The sequence below is a fragment of the Rattus norvegicus genome, chromosome 4 (genome assembly GCF_036323735.1).
Source record: "Rattus norvegicus strain BN/NHsdMcwi chromosome 4, GRCr8, whole genome shotgun sequence".
Classification (NCBI taxonomy): domain Eukaryota; kingdom Metazoa; phylum Chordata; class Mammalia; order Rodentia; family Muridae; genus Rattus; species Rattus norvegicus.
This window is the reverse complement of record NC_086022.1, coordinates 156,083,537-156,100,270: the sequence shown is the minus strand read 5'-3', so window position 1 is coordinate 156,100,270 and position 16,734 is coordinate 156,083,537. Positions and strand designations below refer to the sequence as shown.

General features: G+C 48.2%; 1 protein-coding gene across 2 annotated transcripts; it reads right to left on the bottom strand.

Moving 5' to 3' along the window:
* Window positions 1–1,174: 1,174 nt before the first annotated feature.
* Pex26 (peroxisomal biogenesis factor 26) lies at window positions 1,175–14,304 on the bottom strand. Of its 2 annotated transcripts, none has more exons than XM_006237235.5 (5): window positions 12,745–14,304; window positions 10,967–11,107; window positions 9,308–9,603; window positions 6,612–6,758; window positions 1,175–3,743 (listed from the first exon to the last, which is right to left on the bottom strand). In XM_006237235.5, the coding sequence occupies exons 1-5, from the start codon at window positions 12,960–12,962 to the stop codon at window positions 3,643–3,645; spliced, it is 903 nt and encodes a 300-aa protein (XP_006237297.1). In that variant the 5' UTR covers window positions 12,963–14,304; the 3' UTR covers window positions 1,175–3,642. The 2 variants fall into 2 exon arrangements, with proteins under 2 accessions (XP_006237297.1, NP_001100088.1); NM_001106618.2 differs by having other exon boundaries at window positions 1,175–3,746; window positions 12,745–13,278.
* Window positions 14,305–16,734: the final 2,430 nt, after the last annotated feature.

The following is a 16,734-nucleotide window of genomic DNA, read 5'->3' as shown; positions in this document are numbered from 1 at the left end:
TTTGCCTGCATGTGTGTATGTGCACTACTGTGTGCCTGATACCCGAGGAGGTCAGATCCCCTGGAACTGAAGATGCTGATGGCTGAACCAGCACGTGCACGCCCAGAACACCAAGGTCCTCTGCACTGTTACAGGTGATCTTAACCACTGAGCCATCTCCCCAGGGCCTGCTTTTGTTTCTAAAGGAGAAAGTGATCTTGACACACAACTGTGAAAAGTGGGGCAGGTCTGCCTGTGTGCACAGGGAGCAAAGTCACCTTGATCAATGAAGTCAGTTTTGGTTTTCCTTTGTTTTATCTAAGTGTGGCAAGGGTGTGTAAAACAGTGTACTTTCATTTTGTAAGAGAAAGGAAAACTTGAAGGAGGGGTGAACACAGCTGAGGACCCAGCAGCAGTTCCCTCTGGGGCAGGAAACGGGACATGGGAATGAATGCATAGAAGGGACAGGCTTTGTTCCCCATAATGACCCTTCTACACCTCATGCATTGTTTTGTATGCATAGAACTATAACATATTAATGGCCTTCATATACATACATGCAGACATACACATGCAAAAAGCAGGGCATGTTACACGTCACATCTTCTTAGAAGTTCCTATCTCCTTCAGGAGCTGGCTATCCTGCTGCCTGCCCACCCCTACCTGATCCGGCCACCACACCAGCCCAGCCTCCTGCCTAACATGGGACAGCTGCTCCTGCTGTCCTAGGCACTCCTTAAGTTGGAATGTCTATTCCCTGTCACACACTGCAGACACCGGAGAGCTGGTCAATTCTATCTAGTTCTCCCTGGTACATCTGCCTATTAACAATTAACTCCGGCTAGAGAATGACAGAGAAGACTGCAGGTGAAGGAGGGGGGGCAGTGATAGAACACTAGAGGGTCAGGAGGCCTGGGTCTTATTCAGGCTGTGACTTAGGACAAATGGTTTCACCTTTCTGAGTCTCAGTTTCGTTAACTAAAAGAGAAGGTGGCTGCAAGATACCATCTGCAACTGAGACTCTCTAGACCCGACATCTCCCAGTCCCAGCATGCACTGCTCTTCGTGGACACTGATCCCCCTCTGAGACCAGCCAGTGTGTGAGGTGTCTTGGATGGCGCTATCTAAGTGCACGCAGCGTAAGACATTTTAAACATTCTAGAAGTCGCACTACAGAAAGCAGAGGCAGCTGAAATTAGCTTATTCAATTTTATTGAACCAAATATATCCAAAATATTATCATTTCAACATAATCAATATAAAAATCTTCCAGTTTTTTTTTAATTTAATTTTTATTTTTTTGTACTTGGTCTTTGAAATCCAGTGTGTATGTTTTACAATTACAGCATGTGTCCACATGGGTGAGCCACAACTCAAATGCTCAAAAGCTGCCTTTGGCTGATGGCTGCAGTGCTGGCCTACCAAACAAGGCCGGCCCTCCCTTCACTCTGACCTCTTAAGCCCAGAGCTGAGGACCAGCCTACATCCTTGGAAAGGTCAAAGTAACAGCAGCAGTTTGGGCTTCGAGTTCCTCACCTGATAGGCAGGCAGTGAGGGTACAGACAGCCCTGCGGCAGTCAGGTAAAATAGCCAGAGCCCCATGGGCCACCAGCAGAGCGACACTGAGGAGCATCAGGAGAAAGACAAGCTGGTCTGATCAGTTCAGGATTTCACAGCACAGGACAGCGCAGGCACCAGAAGCACGTGCCCATCACTCACTCACCCCTGTGCCTGGGAATAGCCACGGCTCACAAGAACTGTCCCTCAGGGCTGTGGAAAGTGCCAAAAGAGCCCTATTCACTCATGGAAGAGGCCCTGTGAGAAGAGGACCAACCTGTAGCCGAGAAGGCTGAGCCCTGGCCAACAGTCACCCACACAGCAGAGCAGGAACGTGAGCCTGACTCAAACACTGTGCAGCCTTGCTCTGCGGCTTCAGAGGCAAACAGTCCTGCCACCACCACGCTTTCCTGCAGGAGGGGCGGGAGGCAGAGGCTGGGAAGCAAAGGATGCTAGGTAGCTCTTGAGGGAGCCTGGAAAGCCAAGGATCTGGGGCAGAGCCGCTACAAGACCCTCCAGCAGTTACAGCGAAGCCATGACAGAGAGGCCTGAGGAGGGCCTGGCAGCTAGAACGCAGCCTGCTGAGGGAGCAGGGCAACACGGCAAAGGAGCCGTCAGCCAAGCCTGCGAACACTGGGCCTAAGTTTCCACTGAAGAGAATCTGGATTTTTATCCTGTGGGCCACGGAAGCCATTAAGGAGTTTCTTCTAGGGCAGTGAACATGCAGATCCACATTTCAAAACCATTGTCATAAGGTGTGTGAGTCACAGACACTCAAGAGGCTGGAGGGTGGAGTTCAGCACTTGAGCCCAGGCCTTCTGGGCCAAGTTGGGCAACAGTGAAGGAGTCATGGCCAAGGGATTTCAACCTTCCGGAGTCCTTTTCTCTCCCCAGCGATCTAGGGTCTGTTTTTGTTTTTTTGTAAGATGGTTCTAGTTACCAAGTCTTCAGGATTTTGATGGAATTCTGTCTGTGAGTTTTCCTCTTCTAGAGAAAAGCTACTGGCTCACAGTCCCTAAAAATCAACCAACAGAAAGGCTAGCAAACCCTCTCGGCACTCTTGCCATCCGGTGTCAGAGATCCGGAGTGGGTGGCCGGCTGAGGGCCTCCATCCTGGCGGCACCAGAGTATTCTGCACTTTCTTACACAGACATGCTGAGGCCTGTGCAGTGCCTCCTCCCTGGGGTTGTCCCTCTGACCCCCACCCCCAGCCCCCTCGGATCTTACAGCTCACCTGATTACCCAGTTCCATTTTCAGCTCCCAGCCCTGTGCCTGGCCTACTTTTCACAGCACAGGAGCAGAGACTTGGGCATTATTCAAACAACAGACAACTAGGACCCTGAGAAAGGACCAAGGAGAGTCAGTGGTGAGACACAGGGGACTGGACAGGTCAAAAGGTGGTGGGGTAGAGTGGGAAGACAGTGGGTCCCAGAGAGCAGTGCATGCCCCAGGCATGCTGGCAAACTGTGCTAAGACTCAGCGGCACCAAGAAAGATCACATTCCCCAGAGATAAGGTCAGGCAGGCTCACATTGCTCCTGTGGCTACCTGGGTGGGTCAGAAGCCACATCCTGTCTGAACAGAAAAATGCCTCTAGCAGAAAGCTGGACCAATGGGAGGGGATGGTGAACTGATCCCAGCCTCTGTGGGAGGGGCGTGGGGGAAGAGAGGACTCCGGTTTTACTGAATTCAGGTACTGAGCTGTGGAGGGGTTTCAGAGGTAAATGGCTAAGGGCCGCTCCACCGCGTTTGTGAATCGCAGCTCCTCCAGCGCCCGATCTGGAAGGTCACCCTCTGCCTTTGTCAAGAAACCACAATGTCTCAAGACCCAGTCCCTGCTCCTAAACCCCTTCTTTTTGAGGAGCTGTGCAGAATTCTGTGCGCTGGCCTCGGGCACCACTGTTCACACACTCCTTTTGAGGCCAGCCACAATGGGATACGGAAGGGCGGGTTCACAGGCAAGCCATGGCTCTCCCGCCTTGGCTCCTCCTCCTAGAACGAATGGGCCCACTGCCATGGTGCCATCTGGGACCCAGCCACTGGGCTCGGCTTTTCCGCTTCTGTAGATGGGGACTGTAAGAAGCAGAGGCAGCCACGTAGGACCACTCAGTCCCGGAGGGTGAGCGGGTAGAGCCGAGAAAGCGTGGCCTTCTGGATCCGGCGGAAGAGCTGGGTCAGCTGGTAGAGGAAGGGCAGTGAAGAAGGAGCTGCTGTGGGAAAGGAGAGACTATCGTGAGTGTTCTTCCCTCAGCCCCTCCGAGGCAGCTAGAAAACACAGCCAGGCTTCCTGCTATTCGCAGCCTCCTCGGCAACAAGAAATTTCACTTTCTCTGAAAATTTTTTTTCCAGTTGAATTACAATAACTTTAAATATTCTAGAAAAAAATCCAGATTTATTACATCTTAATCATTCTGGCATTTACACAACCGCTGGTGACTCTCAGAAGCCTACACCGAGCTTCTGGTGTCGGGCGTGTCTCAGGTGTGTCTTGCTTTCTTCCAAATGCCTCTTTCCTAACTTTCCATGCTTAGGCCTCTGTTAAAATTTTTCTTCGGGGCTGGAGCGATGGCTCCGTAGTTAAGAGCACTTGCTGCTATTGCAAAGACCTGGGTGCAGTTCCTAGCACCCACATTAGAGGCTCACGACCAGTTCCAGGGTATCTGACACTTCTGGCTTCCAAGAAAACCAGGCATGCATGTGGTACCCATCCACATATGCAGCCTCATACATATTTTTTAAGTCTAAAAAATGTCTGTTAAGCCCCAACTCCACTTCCTGAAAGAAATAATTAACAACCATGGGAGCAACGTCTACCACTAGGGAGAGCCATTTGGAAAAATTTCACTGCACTTTTTGCCTTTCTGTGCCTTTCAGTTTGAAGCCTTAGGACAGTTTGACGTATTTTACCACGAATTAACGACATTGAAAATTTAAAAAAAAAAATCAAAAAACAAAAAACAAAAAACTACCATTTGTTTCGTTTCCTTGTTTGGATTACAGACTTAAAAAATACATATTTCTACTTTTAGTTTGATTTGGGGAGGTTGGCCAGGTTGGGCAAGGATGACAGAGTTGGGCCTTCTGCTTTCGCCTCTTAATGCTGGGACTCCAGGTGGGAGCCACCACACCAAGTTCTTTGTGGTGCTGGGAACTGAACCCAGGCCTTAGTACATACCAGGCAAGTGTGGTATCTGAGCTCATCCCTGGCCTCCAAAATAAGGAATACATATTTCTCTCTTAAACACCCTAGCACCTTAGAGAGCTAGGACAGGGGCTTCAGCTGGCACTGGAGGCCAGCCTGGGCAAGGCTATGAGACACACACAGACCTGCTCCTCTAAGTGGGGGGAGCAGTGTTTAGGGCTAAGGAGATGGCTCGGTAAAGTACTTGCCAAAAAGTGTGAAGACCTAAGTTCGAATCCTAAATACTCACTTGAAAGCCAGGCATGGGGTAGCACATACCTGCAACCCCAAGGCAAGTGAAGAGACTCAAAAACTACAGCAGAAGGGCTGGGACTGCAGCTCAGTGACAGAATAGTCACTCCTCAGGGCTGAGGGCCTCAACTTAATCCCTGGCCACTGTCATCCTTATCATCACCATGTGGAGTAGCCAACAGTGCACACACGCGCGCACATGCATACACACACATGCACAAACGCATACAAACACATATAGACATGCGCACACGCATGCTTGCATAGTGGGAGCAGTGGGAAGAAAGGTGTTTATTCCTCTAAGGCTGGAGATGCAACCCAGTCCTTCCTACATGTATGTATGCCACATGCATGCCCAGCCCTCCATACCTGTTATTTTTCTTTAAAGTAACTGACCTTCTCCCCAAATTCTATTTGCAGCGCCACCCACCCCCCATGTGGGTCCTCCTCTCCTGAGGAGAGCTGCTCAGTACACACCCAAGTTTGAATGGTTTTCTTGGTCACCATTTAGGAGATCAGGGTTTAGGGGAAGTCATAAGGAACTTCTACTAAATTCTTATCAACTATGCAAAGTAGAGAGTCAAGGACAGATGGGAAATCACAGGAACTGAACTTCCCCTTTTCAAACGTGTTTTTCCAGCACTGAGAATGTGCTTCCCACGGTAGGGGTGTCTCTGCTCACCCCTCATTTCTGTCCTGTTTCTGGAAGCTGCTGGTGGCTTTCTTGTATAACCAACAGAGCTGTCCAGAGAGGACATTCCTGCTCAGAGTCCAACAAGTGAGAGGGGAGGTGAGGAAAACAGGGACCTAAAGTCAAAGGTTTAAAACCAGGCGAACTGTGTGGCTCTGGTCTAGTCACTCTGGTTATTAGATTTCTCAACCAACAATGAAAGAAAATTAAAGGCTTCTCATTTCTCCTTGGTTTTGAAAGTTGCACAATCCTATCTACATCTAAATTCTTGAGAAAGTACAGACTGCTTCACAACCCACAGAGAGTGACTCGGAAAGTCTGGCTTGGTGGTGCACGCCTGCAACCCCAGCATCTGGGAGGCAGAGACAGAAGGTTCGACACCATTCTGCACTATACAGTAAGACTTGTCTTTTGTTTTTGTGTTTCTCGAACGGCAGTCAGTCACCTAACTGTGGCCCAGAGTCCCATATCTGAGTGTCCACTACACAGGTGTTTTCCCGAGTCTCACCTCTACTCCACAGTGAGGCAGAAGAGATTAATCACCCAAAGGACTGACACATATCAATCAGGGGAAAAGTCTATAAACCAGAATATCATTTAGCTGTTTCACATTTTTTCCCCCACATCGTCTAAAATATGTCAGACTTTCACTTACGATTTCAGGGTCATTACACGAGCCAGGAGACCTTAACTAATTTAGGTTTTACTATGAGAAAGCTTCTTAGCATTGCATTCTGATCAGAAGTCACCCCTGGATGGAGCAGGGCCCAGGTGAGTCCATCGGCATGCAGAGCAGCAGGGAAATGTTCTCCAACTGCTCTCCTAGGATCTGGGCCTGGTCTCCCCCCCAGGTGAGGTAGACTCTAGTTCTTTGTGGGACAGGCTCAATATCACAGGAGGTGGCGCCCTCCCAGGCTCTCACAGACCCTGCCGCCACACCCCTTCACTCACCTGGATCAAACCGTAGAACCAAGAGACAGAGGATCAAGGCAGCCAGGAGGCCCTTTCTAAAGGGCTGGGAGAGAAGGTGGCTCACCGCAGAGCCACAAAGGCGGCGAAGCAGCATCAGCAGTGACAGCAACTTACGGGGAAATGAACCTGGCCAGGGGACAGAGCGTCATCACAGGGTGAGTCAGGCAAATCAGATCTGAAGAGTCAATCCAAACCAAATGAGAATGACTTCCTTGCACAACTCATTAAGCAATTCAAAAGAAAATACTAAAAGCTTAAAAATAAAAAGAGGCATCGTTTGCATAGGGGTTTGGTTTGCATAGGAGTTTGGTTTGATTTGGATGGAGATGAATCCCATGATCTTGTAGACACTTGGCAAGCATTCTGCCACTGAGCTGCACGGATCTTTGTGGTCTGGTAGGTCCACTGCTATCTCAAGATGTTTTAAGGACAGGCTGTATGAAGACGCAGTCCGTGCATGCAAGACCTACGCATCCATGTAAGCATTCTTCATATTATGGACTGACTTGTGTAAAATAACTCAGAGCCATACTTGTGGCCCATCGTTAACACGGAGAAACGGAGGGCCTTTAATATAGGCAGTAGAGAACTCAAGACTGGGAATGTGAATGAGGTCATGATCCCAGCAGCCCCAAAACAAGCAAAGCCCATCCTGACAGAACTCGCCACACAGGTTACAGATGTGCTCATTCTCACGTGGAGAATTGTTTGGGGAGAGGGAAGCTCTGCTGAGAAAATGCCTCTACCAGATTGCCCGTGGGTAAGCCTGTGGGACATTTTCCTAATTACTGATGGGGGTGAGGCTATCCCACAGTGGCGGGTGGTCCATCCCTGGGCTGGTGGTCCTGGGCTCTATAAGAAAGCAGGCTGAGCAAGTCCTGTGGAGCAAGCCAGTAAGCAGCATCCTTCCATGGCCTCTGCGTGAGCTCCTGCCCTGACATCCTTTAATGATGGACTATGCTGTAGAATGTAAGCTGAAGTAAACCCTTTCCTCCTCAAGTCGCTTTTAGTCCTGGTGTTTTACCACAGCAACAAAACCTAACTAAGACAATGGTGGTGGGCCTGGGCACCCCTCACCCCCAGAAACTACAACCTGCTAACAAAAGAAGTGAATCTATTCCAGAAGGTCTACACAGAAAAGTACTTTGGAGGACATGATTATAGTTTCCTGATTAAAATAACAGGTTTTCCTGTAAATTTTAAAAAGAAGAAGGCTTACTGATCGCTAATCTGTCCAAAGACAGACAGTGCTGAAAGAGGGGATACAACTAATTGCTGTTCTAGTTCTGCTCTGAAATGGATATTTTGTTTCTGGTGGTGGATAAGCACATAAAAATGTATTTGATGGAAAAGTATAGTTCCAGTGTGAGACTCCCCGGCTTCGCCTCCAAATGGCTACTCAAACCGTGCAGAAGCTCACTGAATTGTACAGCCTTTCAGTCTGGTCAATTTCTGTGTTTTGGTTTGTTTTTTTTAATTTGTAACCATCTTCCCCGTATCTAAATCTTTGTTCCGTTTATTTATTCCACTACACGGCAAATAAAAGGGATGCAACCCGAGTTTTCTAATCAAGCTTCACAGGCACCCGCACTCACACGCACATATCCAAGCACAGGCAAATGCACAGACATAATTTAAAATGAAATATATCTTGTTTTAAAAATCAGAAGGCCCTGTTTCTGGAGACAGGTGATTTTCTAGCCCTGGAAGTCTTCACATGCAGATTGAGGCAAGAGAGACTGAAAGGCCTGAGCAGGAAGGGTGGTCTAGGCCAAGGGCCTTTAAAGTTCCTGGAACAGACCAATCCCTCTCCCAAGTGCGCTCCACTGCCTCGTAAAGGATGCTAACAGAAAGGGGCTGGAGAGATGGCTCAGAGGTTAAGAACACAGACTGCTCTTCCAGAGGTCCTGAGTTCAAATCCCAGCAACCACATGGTGGCTCACAACCGAAGACAGCTCAGTGTACTCACATACATAAAATAAATAAATAAATCTTAAAAAGGATGCTACCAGAAGCCAGTGGATAGCACAACTATATGCTAAAGAACATGGCTGACCTCAGCTAAGAGAACAAAACACTCAAACAAAAGCTCTAGTTCGGTGAAGGCAGATAGGAGGCCGGGCGCAAAGACCCAAAGCTGAAGAAGGCCATTTTTATTTCATAAGTTACATATTTAAGCTATGAGTGTATTTTTTTAAAGGTTTATTTATTATATAAGTACACTGTAGCTGTCTTCAGACACACCAGAAGAGGGCATCAGATCTCATGGTTGTGAGCCATCATGTGGTTGCTGGGATTTGAACTCAGGACCTCTGGAAGAGCAGTCAGTGTGCCCTTAACCACTGAGCCTTCTCTCCAGCCCAAGCTATGTGTATGTTAGGGCCAGTGTTCAAAGGAGGAGTTAACGGCTCCAAGACAGCATGATGGAAGAAAAAACCCTAGCAAGAGGATCCCAAGGAGACACCTGATCAGACCCCAAAGGGAAGCGACTTTTCAAGTCAGTGTCAAGAGACCCCGCAACACCTCCCCATGTGCAGACTCTCCCTGCGCTCCAACTTCAGAGCCTGCTTGGTTTGTATACAACAGAGTTAGTCTTAAGTTCCTAGGCTTAAGAAACTCAGAACTGTACAGGGGATGCCACAGAACTCCTTAGCCACAAAGCCCTGATGTCCTACCTTCCTGCCTCAGCTTCTGGGGCTCCTGGGAGCTCAAATGCTCCTGTGTGAGCTGTTGTTGTGCTGTGTGGATGGCCTGGAGCGCCTCTACCCGCTGCTCCTCGCTGAAGGCCGCAGAGCCCACGGCCAGCTCCTCAGCCTCTGACAAGCGACCCAAGGGTAGCAGCAGCCGGAACAGGTGGAGTTTGGCCAGCGATCCATATTCTGGAAGGCCCTGGTTATCTGGGTCCTGGAGCCAGGCTCCGGCCACACCCAGCACAGCTTCGGGATCTTTCATTTTGCTGTATAAAAGGATGCTGTGTCCGAAACAACACAGTCCCCAAAAGAGAAGAGTCAGTGATCTACAGGTGGCTTCTCCTCAAAACCATAAATGTCTATAATCCTACCCTCCCAGGTCCTCCAGCCTGTCCCTCTGAGCATGGACACTGTTAAGAATTAGAGATCAGCAGCGGGGTTGGGGATTTAGCTCAGTGGTAGAGCACTTGCCTAGCAAGCACAAGGCCCTGGGTTCGGTCCCCAGCTCCAAAGAAGAAGAAGAAGAAAAAAGAGAGAGAGAGAGAGAGAGAGAGAGAGAGAGAGAGAGAGAGAGAGAGAGAGATCAGCAGCTAAGAGCACCGGCTGCTCTTCCAGAGGTCCTGAGTTCAATTCCCAGCAACCACATGGTGGCTCACAACCATCTATAATGGGATCCAATGCCCTCTTCTGGTGCGTCTGAGGACAGTGACAGTGTACTCACATACATAAAATAAGTAAATCTTAAAGTAATAATAATAATTAGAGACTAGATGGTTGGAGACAGTGATTAAGAGTGAGTATTGCTGCTCTTGCAGAGGACTGGAGTTTTATTCACAGCACCCACACTGGGCAGCTCAAAACCACCTATAACTCAGGCTCTGGGATATCTGAAATATCCATCTTCTGGCCTCCAAGGGCACTGGCACTCATACGCACACACAAATAACCTTATTTTTTATAATAATAACTTTCTTTTAAGAGTTAGAGACTGAGGGCTGGAGAGATGCTCAGAAGTTAAGAGTGCCGGTTGTTCCTCCTGAGGACCCAGGTTTGATTCTCAGCCCCTACGTGGAGGCTCACAACTGCCTGTAACCACTGTTCCCCAGAATCCAATGCCCTCTTCTGGCATCCATGTGTACCAGGCACACGTGCAGTGCAGACATACAATGCATGCAGCACAGACTAACACTCAGGCAAAACACCCTTACACATAACAAAGCTGTGTAAGCCCGAGGCCCAGAGTTCGGACTTTGGCAGCCAGGTAACCAGCTAGACATGGCTCCACCCACACCGGTAATGCCAGCATTGAGGGGAAGAGGCAGGGGGATGACAGGCACTTGCTGGCTCTCAGCCTAGCTACGAAGGAATATGAGGTTCATGGAGAGACCCTGCCTCAAAGAATAAAGCAGAGAGTGATAGAGGACTCCAAGTACCGTTCTCTGATCTCCACGCACACATGCATGTGTACCCACATCCACACATGCCTGCTCCTTGTCCTTAATTGCCGTGGTGTGAGGTCTGAACTCAGTGAGGAGACCCGAATTCAAAGGGAACTGACTAGGAATGAGGACAAAGGAGTTGGGAGACTCTGACTCACAAGGCCCCATGATCCCACCCTGACCCAATACTGGCACGGGGACCTACCATAGCTCCAGGACTTTGGGAGGCAGCTTTTCAGGAACATGGTAATACCCGAGGACCCAGGACAAGGCTTCTCTCCATCGATCCATTTCTGCCAGAGCCTGGATCCCCACTACACACAGGGAACATTTCACCTCCACAACACTGACAACGGAAAAACACAAGTCAGCTTCATTCTCGTTTCCCCTCTCTCTACTCCATCATCCATGCTGGGGCGGGAAGCCAGCGTCCAACTCAGAGGCTACTACCTTTACCTTTTCTGTTATTTATTGGCCCAGGCCTCACCACAGGTCTCATGGGCTGCCATCCCACCCTGAAGTTAAGTTCTGGAAACCTTTTAGAGCACAACACACATCTCTGCATCTGAATGGAAGGAGAACTGAACAAACCGAAGGTAATCCTGTGGGAACAGCACACCTCGAACATGTAGCAAGCGGGTGCGCACTGGCAGAGAGTGGGAGTTGAGAGTGTGCTAACTGAGAAACGGGCTTAGAGTGAGGCTTCTGGCTGGCTGCTCCTATCGGAACTTAAGTGATCTTTTAGAATCATCTATGTCCAGCCGGGCAGCGGTGGCATTACTCTAATCCCAGCACTTAAGAGGCAGAGGCAGGTGGATATCTGAGTTCGAATCCAGCCAGGTCTACACAGTGAGTTGCAGGACAGGGCTACACATAGAAATCCTGTCTCAAAATGAAAAGGAAAAATAAAAATAAATAAAAAGTAAAACTATATCTAAGGGCTGGAGAGATGGCTCAGTGGTTAAGAGCACTGACTGCTCTTCCAGAGGTCCTGAGTTCAATTTCCTAGCAACCACATGGTGGCTCACAACCATCTGTAATGGATCTGATGCCCTCTTCTGGTGTGTCTGAGGACAGTGACAGTGTACTCACATACATGAAATAAATAAAATAAATCTTTAAAAAAAAAAAAAACTATATCCAAGGGCCACAAAGCAAAGCCCTCAACATTCAATGTGCACCCTTTATACTCCCTAAAAGCACAGTCAAGTCTCTCCAGTTTTTGTTTCTCTGCTGTCAACTCTGACTACTGTGCCTACTCCCTCCTCACCGTGAAGGTTTATACTCCACAGAGAAATGGTGCCCCCAGCTGCCAGAGGAGGCCAATGCATTAGAAAGAGCAATCTAAAGAAAGGGTTTCCTAAAGGCAATTCACCCAGTCCTTCAACAATACCAGAACAGTGTACCCCCACCCCCACCCCACACACCCATTTTCCATGATCTGCCAAGGCCAGGAATAAATAGGAGGGTTCCTCTTTTTTTTTTCTTTTTTTTTTTTCGGAGCTGGGGACCAAACCCAGGGCCTTGCGCTTCCTAGGCAAGCGCTCTACCACTGAGCTAAATCCCCAACCCCAATAGGAGGGTTCCTTTTTTTTTTTTTTTTTTTTTTTTTTTTTCCCCGGAGCTGGGGACCGAACCCAGGGCCTTGCGCTTCCTAGGCAAGCGCTCTACCACTGAGCTAAATCCCCAACCCTATAGGAGGGTTCCTAAAGGAGGCTGCTACCTGCTTACTTAACTTCCTCACGACTGAACACTTAACACACGTCCACCCTGTCCTCCTGCACTGTAAAGAATTGGCTGTGGCGCCCCTCCAAACTGTTGCATGATTTGACTTCAGTGTGCAGTATTGTGGGTGCAGGATGAGCAACCAGGCTCTCTCAGAGAGGATCCCCTAGGGAGGGCAAGGTGTTTGGCGCAATCTCGCAATGCCAGAAATTCTGAGACCGAGCTCCTCCCCAAAAAGGAACACAGCCCAGCACGTACGTGCCACTCGCGGGCTCCTCCGCCAGGCTCTGCCAGGCTCGTTCGCAAGTCTCTAGTGCGGCGTGGAAGTCCAGGTGCACCACCAACAGGTCGGCCGCCTCTTCCAGCAGGTGCACCGCGGGTGACACAGCCGGGAGGGCGAGCGCGGGCTCGCTGCTCCGCAGAGGGCCCACGAGCCCTTTCAAAGGGGCTGCAGAAGTCGAAGCTTCGCTCTTCATAGCCAGCCTGGCTTCGACCAGGTTTCTTCACACGTCAGGAGGACAGCTTCGGAGCTTCCTGGAAATCCGGAGTAGGCCTGGTAAATGACCCGTAAGCCTCTCACTCTTCCTCTCCACGCCTCTCCAGATCTTTTTCTAGGGAAGGAACATGAAGGCGCTGGACCCAGGCACAGCCTAACCTTTGAGGGACTGGCCTGTTCAAAACTTAAGAAGCTGTCGAAGGAAGGCCCAGCACTAGTTCCTCCTACCCATAGACCTGTGCTAGAAGCACCGAAGCACCCAGAGTAGAGAGGGGGACAACAGAGACGTGCACAGGGAACTCACGGCCATAGACAACTCCGCCCCACTCCCTTCGCCACTACGGCGCACGCGCGCGCCCTGGAGCTCAGGATTCTGGGAATTGTAGTCCTGGCTTCTTGGGCCTGTGAAGCTTCGGGGAACCTCTGGCTCCCAGAGACTGTCATCTTCCAGAAATAACTCACCAGATCACCAGCTTCGCGGTGGGAAAGATGGGGAAGCTGAAACATTAGTGAAATGCCTTTGTCCTGTGAAATAAGATCCATTCCTCGCTAACCGGAAGAGGACGGACGGAGGAAATTTCAGTAAGGAGGTGGAGCTGCCTGCACCTTTATTCGTAACCTCAGGAAAAGAAGAAAAAGAAAAGGAAAACTCTGGAGCTGGCTATTTCCTTTTCCTGGGTTCGATGATGCTATAAAGTGTGGCAGAGTGCAAAAACGCTTTCTGTCTCATTTATTCATCTCTATGAGTTAAGGACAACTATTATTCTATTTACAGATGAGATAGGTCACACAACAAATAAGTCACGAAAACATTGTTAAACCAAAGAAAGCACTTTTTTTTTTTTTTTTTTGGCTGAAAGGAGTGTCAGGGCGGAATGGAGTGTCAGGTAAAACTGATCTGTTATGGGGGCTGGAGAGATGGCTCAGCGGTTAAGAGCACCCGACTGCTCTTCCAGAGGTCATGAGTTCAATTCCCAGCAACCACATGGTGGCTCACAACCATCTGTAAGGAGATCTGATGCCCTCTTCTGGTGTATCTGAAGACAGCTATAGTATATATAATAAATAAATTTAAAAAAAAAAAAAATAAAGTCTTTTAAAAAAAAAAAAACTGATCTGTTATTTGTATTCAGCAGATGAACCAGCAACACACAAGTGAGTTACACAAACTCCTGGATCCTGTGTTGTATGTGTAAATAAGGATGTCATAAAAATAAAGCCATGCACGCGTGTTGTCATGCAATTCTTCAATACAGTACTGGACCAATGTAAGAACTGATGTTTTATGTATGTGATATGTAAAAATAAATATATATGTATATTTTCATGTGTTGTATTTATATTGTTCGTTGAGATGGCATTTCTCTGTATAGCCTTGGCTTTCCAGGAACTCACTCTGTAAACCAGGCTGGTCTCGAACTCAAGGATCAGTCTGCCTCTTCCTCCCTAGTACTGGGATTAAAGGAGTGCACTATCCTGCCTGGCTTCCTATTAAATCATTTTACACAGACTCATAAATCACCAGTATCTGGGCTCTTCTGACAGGATTTCCTAACTCTCCCACATTTTTTTTCTTTTTTCTTTTTTCTTTTTTTTTTTTTTTTTTTTTTTTTCGGAGCTGGGGACTGAACCCAGGGCCTTGTGCTTGCTAGGCAAGTGCTCTACCACTGAGCTAAATCCCCAACCCCACTCCTCCACATTTATACTCAGCCTTAGTGGTTCTCTGTCTTCTGAACTCTCTCCCAAGCTTTTGTAGAATCCCTTGCTCCCTTAGTGACTGGGTAAGACAGCTAGGCGCTAGGCCAAGACCGCCTCAGCTCATTCATACATTGCTGTTCTTTCACTGCTAACACTGACACAGCAGCCTTTAAATGCCTGCAGAAGGTCGTCACACAGCTGAGACAGAAATGTCAAGTCTGTTAAAGCCTGGTTCTGTGACCGTGTAAGGTGAAAGAACCAGGATGTAACTTGTTTAAAAATATATATATTGTTTAATTTTCCCCCACTGGGAACTGGAGAGATGGCTCAGCAGTTAAGGGCATTTGTTTTGGTGGAGGACCTGGGTTCAATTCCCAGCACCCACACAGCAGCTCACAACCATCTTAGTTCTCATACTTGTAAGCCAAACAGTCGCACACATCAAATAAGATGAATGGATCTCACATATACATTCTATTTTTCTACATGTGTTTGTGTGCCTACACACAGGTGCTATGACACACATGTGGAGGTCAAGGGACAGCCTGCAGCAGACAGTTCTCTCCTTCCTCCTTTTGTGTCTTGGAGACCAATCTCAGGTCAGGCTTGGTGGCAACCTCCTTTACCCAACTAAGCCATCTCACTGGCCCCATAAATACTTTTTGATGCTAGTAGATGACAGGCATTGTCCAAGACCCTGAGAGGCCCACCGAAATTAAGGACAAAGCCTTGGTGAGTTTATATCATAATGGAAGAAACAACCAACAAAAATGAGCAAATGCTTATTAATCAACAAGTACGCACACCTGTGTACATCCAGCCAGTCCTGAGGTTGATGTAGGAAGATTATTATAAGGCCAGAAGTTAGAGACCAGCCTGGACAACACAAGAGTGTGTGTGTGTGTGTGTGTGTGTGTGTGTGTGTGTGTGTGTGTGTGTGCATTTTGTTCCATGCCTGCCAGTCATTTTATTATTGTCACTGATACAGAAAAATAGATCAACTCAGACAAGGGTCAGTCTGACCACATACTCTGTTAAGTTTTGAGGTTTGTTAATCTTAAGAAATTCCAAAACCCTAAGCTTCGCTTAGGACCAATCGAAATAAAGGTCAGTTAGAACTGTTCTGTCTAGCTAGCCAAAATAGCTTGAGTCAGAGCCGACCACTGGGAAGCACTTCCTGCACCTACACATGAGCTCATTGCGGTTTTTGCCTTTATAAACTGGCCGTGGGAAGCATTCGTGATTAGTCAGCTCTTGAGTCTGGTCTGTGGCCCTGATTGATTTGTCCTGGAGTGAATGGTCAATAAACTATCCCTGAACGACTGAGCTTGATGTACAGTGGCGTGGGGTGACTCGTGGACCCCAACAATACATACATGTACACATATACACCCATACACACATATGTACGTGCACACATACATACATTTAAGCAAGCAAAATGCATGGAACAGTGTGGTTAGAAGATAAAGACTAAGGAGAAAGAGAAGGGAGATGGGGAACCATGGAGGGACCAGCATGGCAGGTGCATTTGCCTTTGTCACCTAACAGGAAGTCCAAGGGTGGGGACAGAACACAGAAAACGTGGCCTTTTTGCTCTGCACTGGCCCCTGTTGTTGGGGGTCAGTATTTGGAGCCTCACATTTGGGTTCAGTATATTCTCTGCATCGTTTCAAGGAGACCATCTTCCTCCACAGACAGCATTTGCTCTCCTGCGGCAAATACTAGAACAAAGCAGAGACACTTGGATGTGAGTTGCACAGACCGAGGCTGTGGAAGTGTCTGACCATCATCTCTGCCTCCAATTGAACATTAAATGATAATGATATAACATAATGATAATTATGTTATGTCAGAATAACATAATTATAGGATCACAAATCACAATAGCTCATCTGTTTCTCAAACACAGTTGTTTTTAAAAAAGAAATTTTATGTGGATGGGCATTTTGCTCTGCATAGCCCGTGTACCATGCACGTGCCTGGTGCCTTACAGAGTCTGGAGGACAGTGTTATGTTGGTGTAATCATCTGTAACTGGTGAAACACGCCCCC

Coding starts and splice junctions, on each gene's coding strand:
- Pex26 (NM_001106618.2), bottom strand. CDS start 12,962: ATGAAGAGCGAAGCTTCGACTTCTGCAGCCCCTTTGAAAGGGCTCGTG. Junction 6,759..9,307: donor CCAGAAGCTGAGGCAGGAAG/GTAGGACATCAG, acceptor TCCCCTGGCCAG/GTTCATTTCCCCGTAAGTTG. Junction 3,747..6,611: donor GGTTCTACGGTTTGATCCAG/GTGAGTGAAGGG, acceptor CCTTTCCCACAG/CAGCTCCTTCTTCACTGCCC.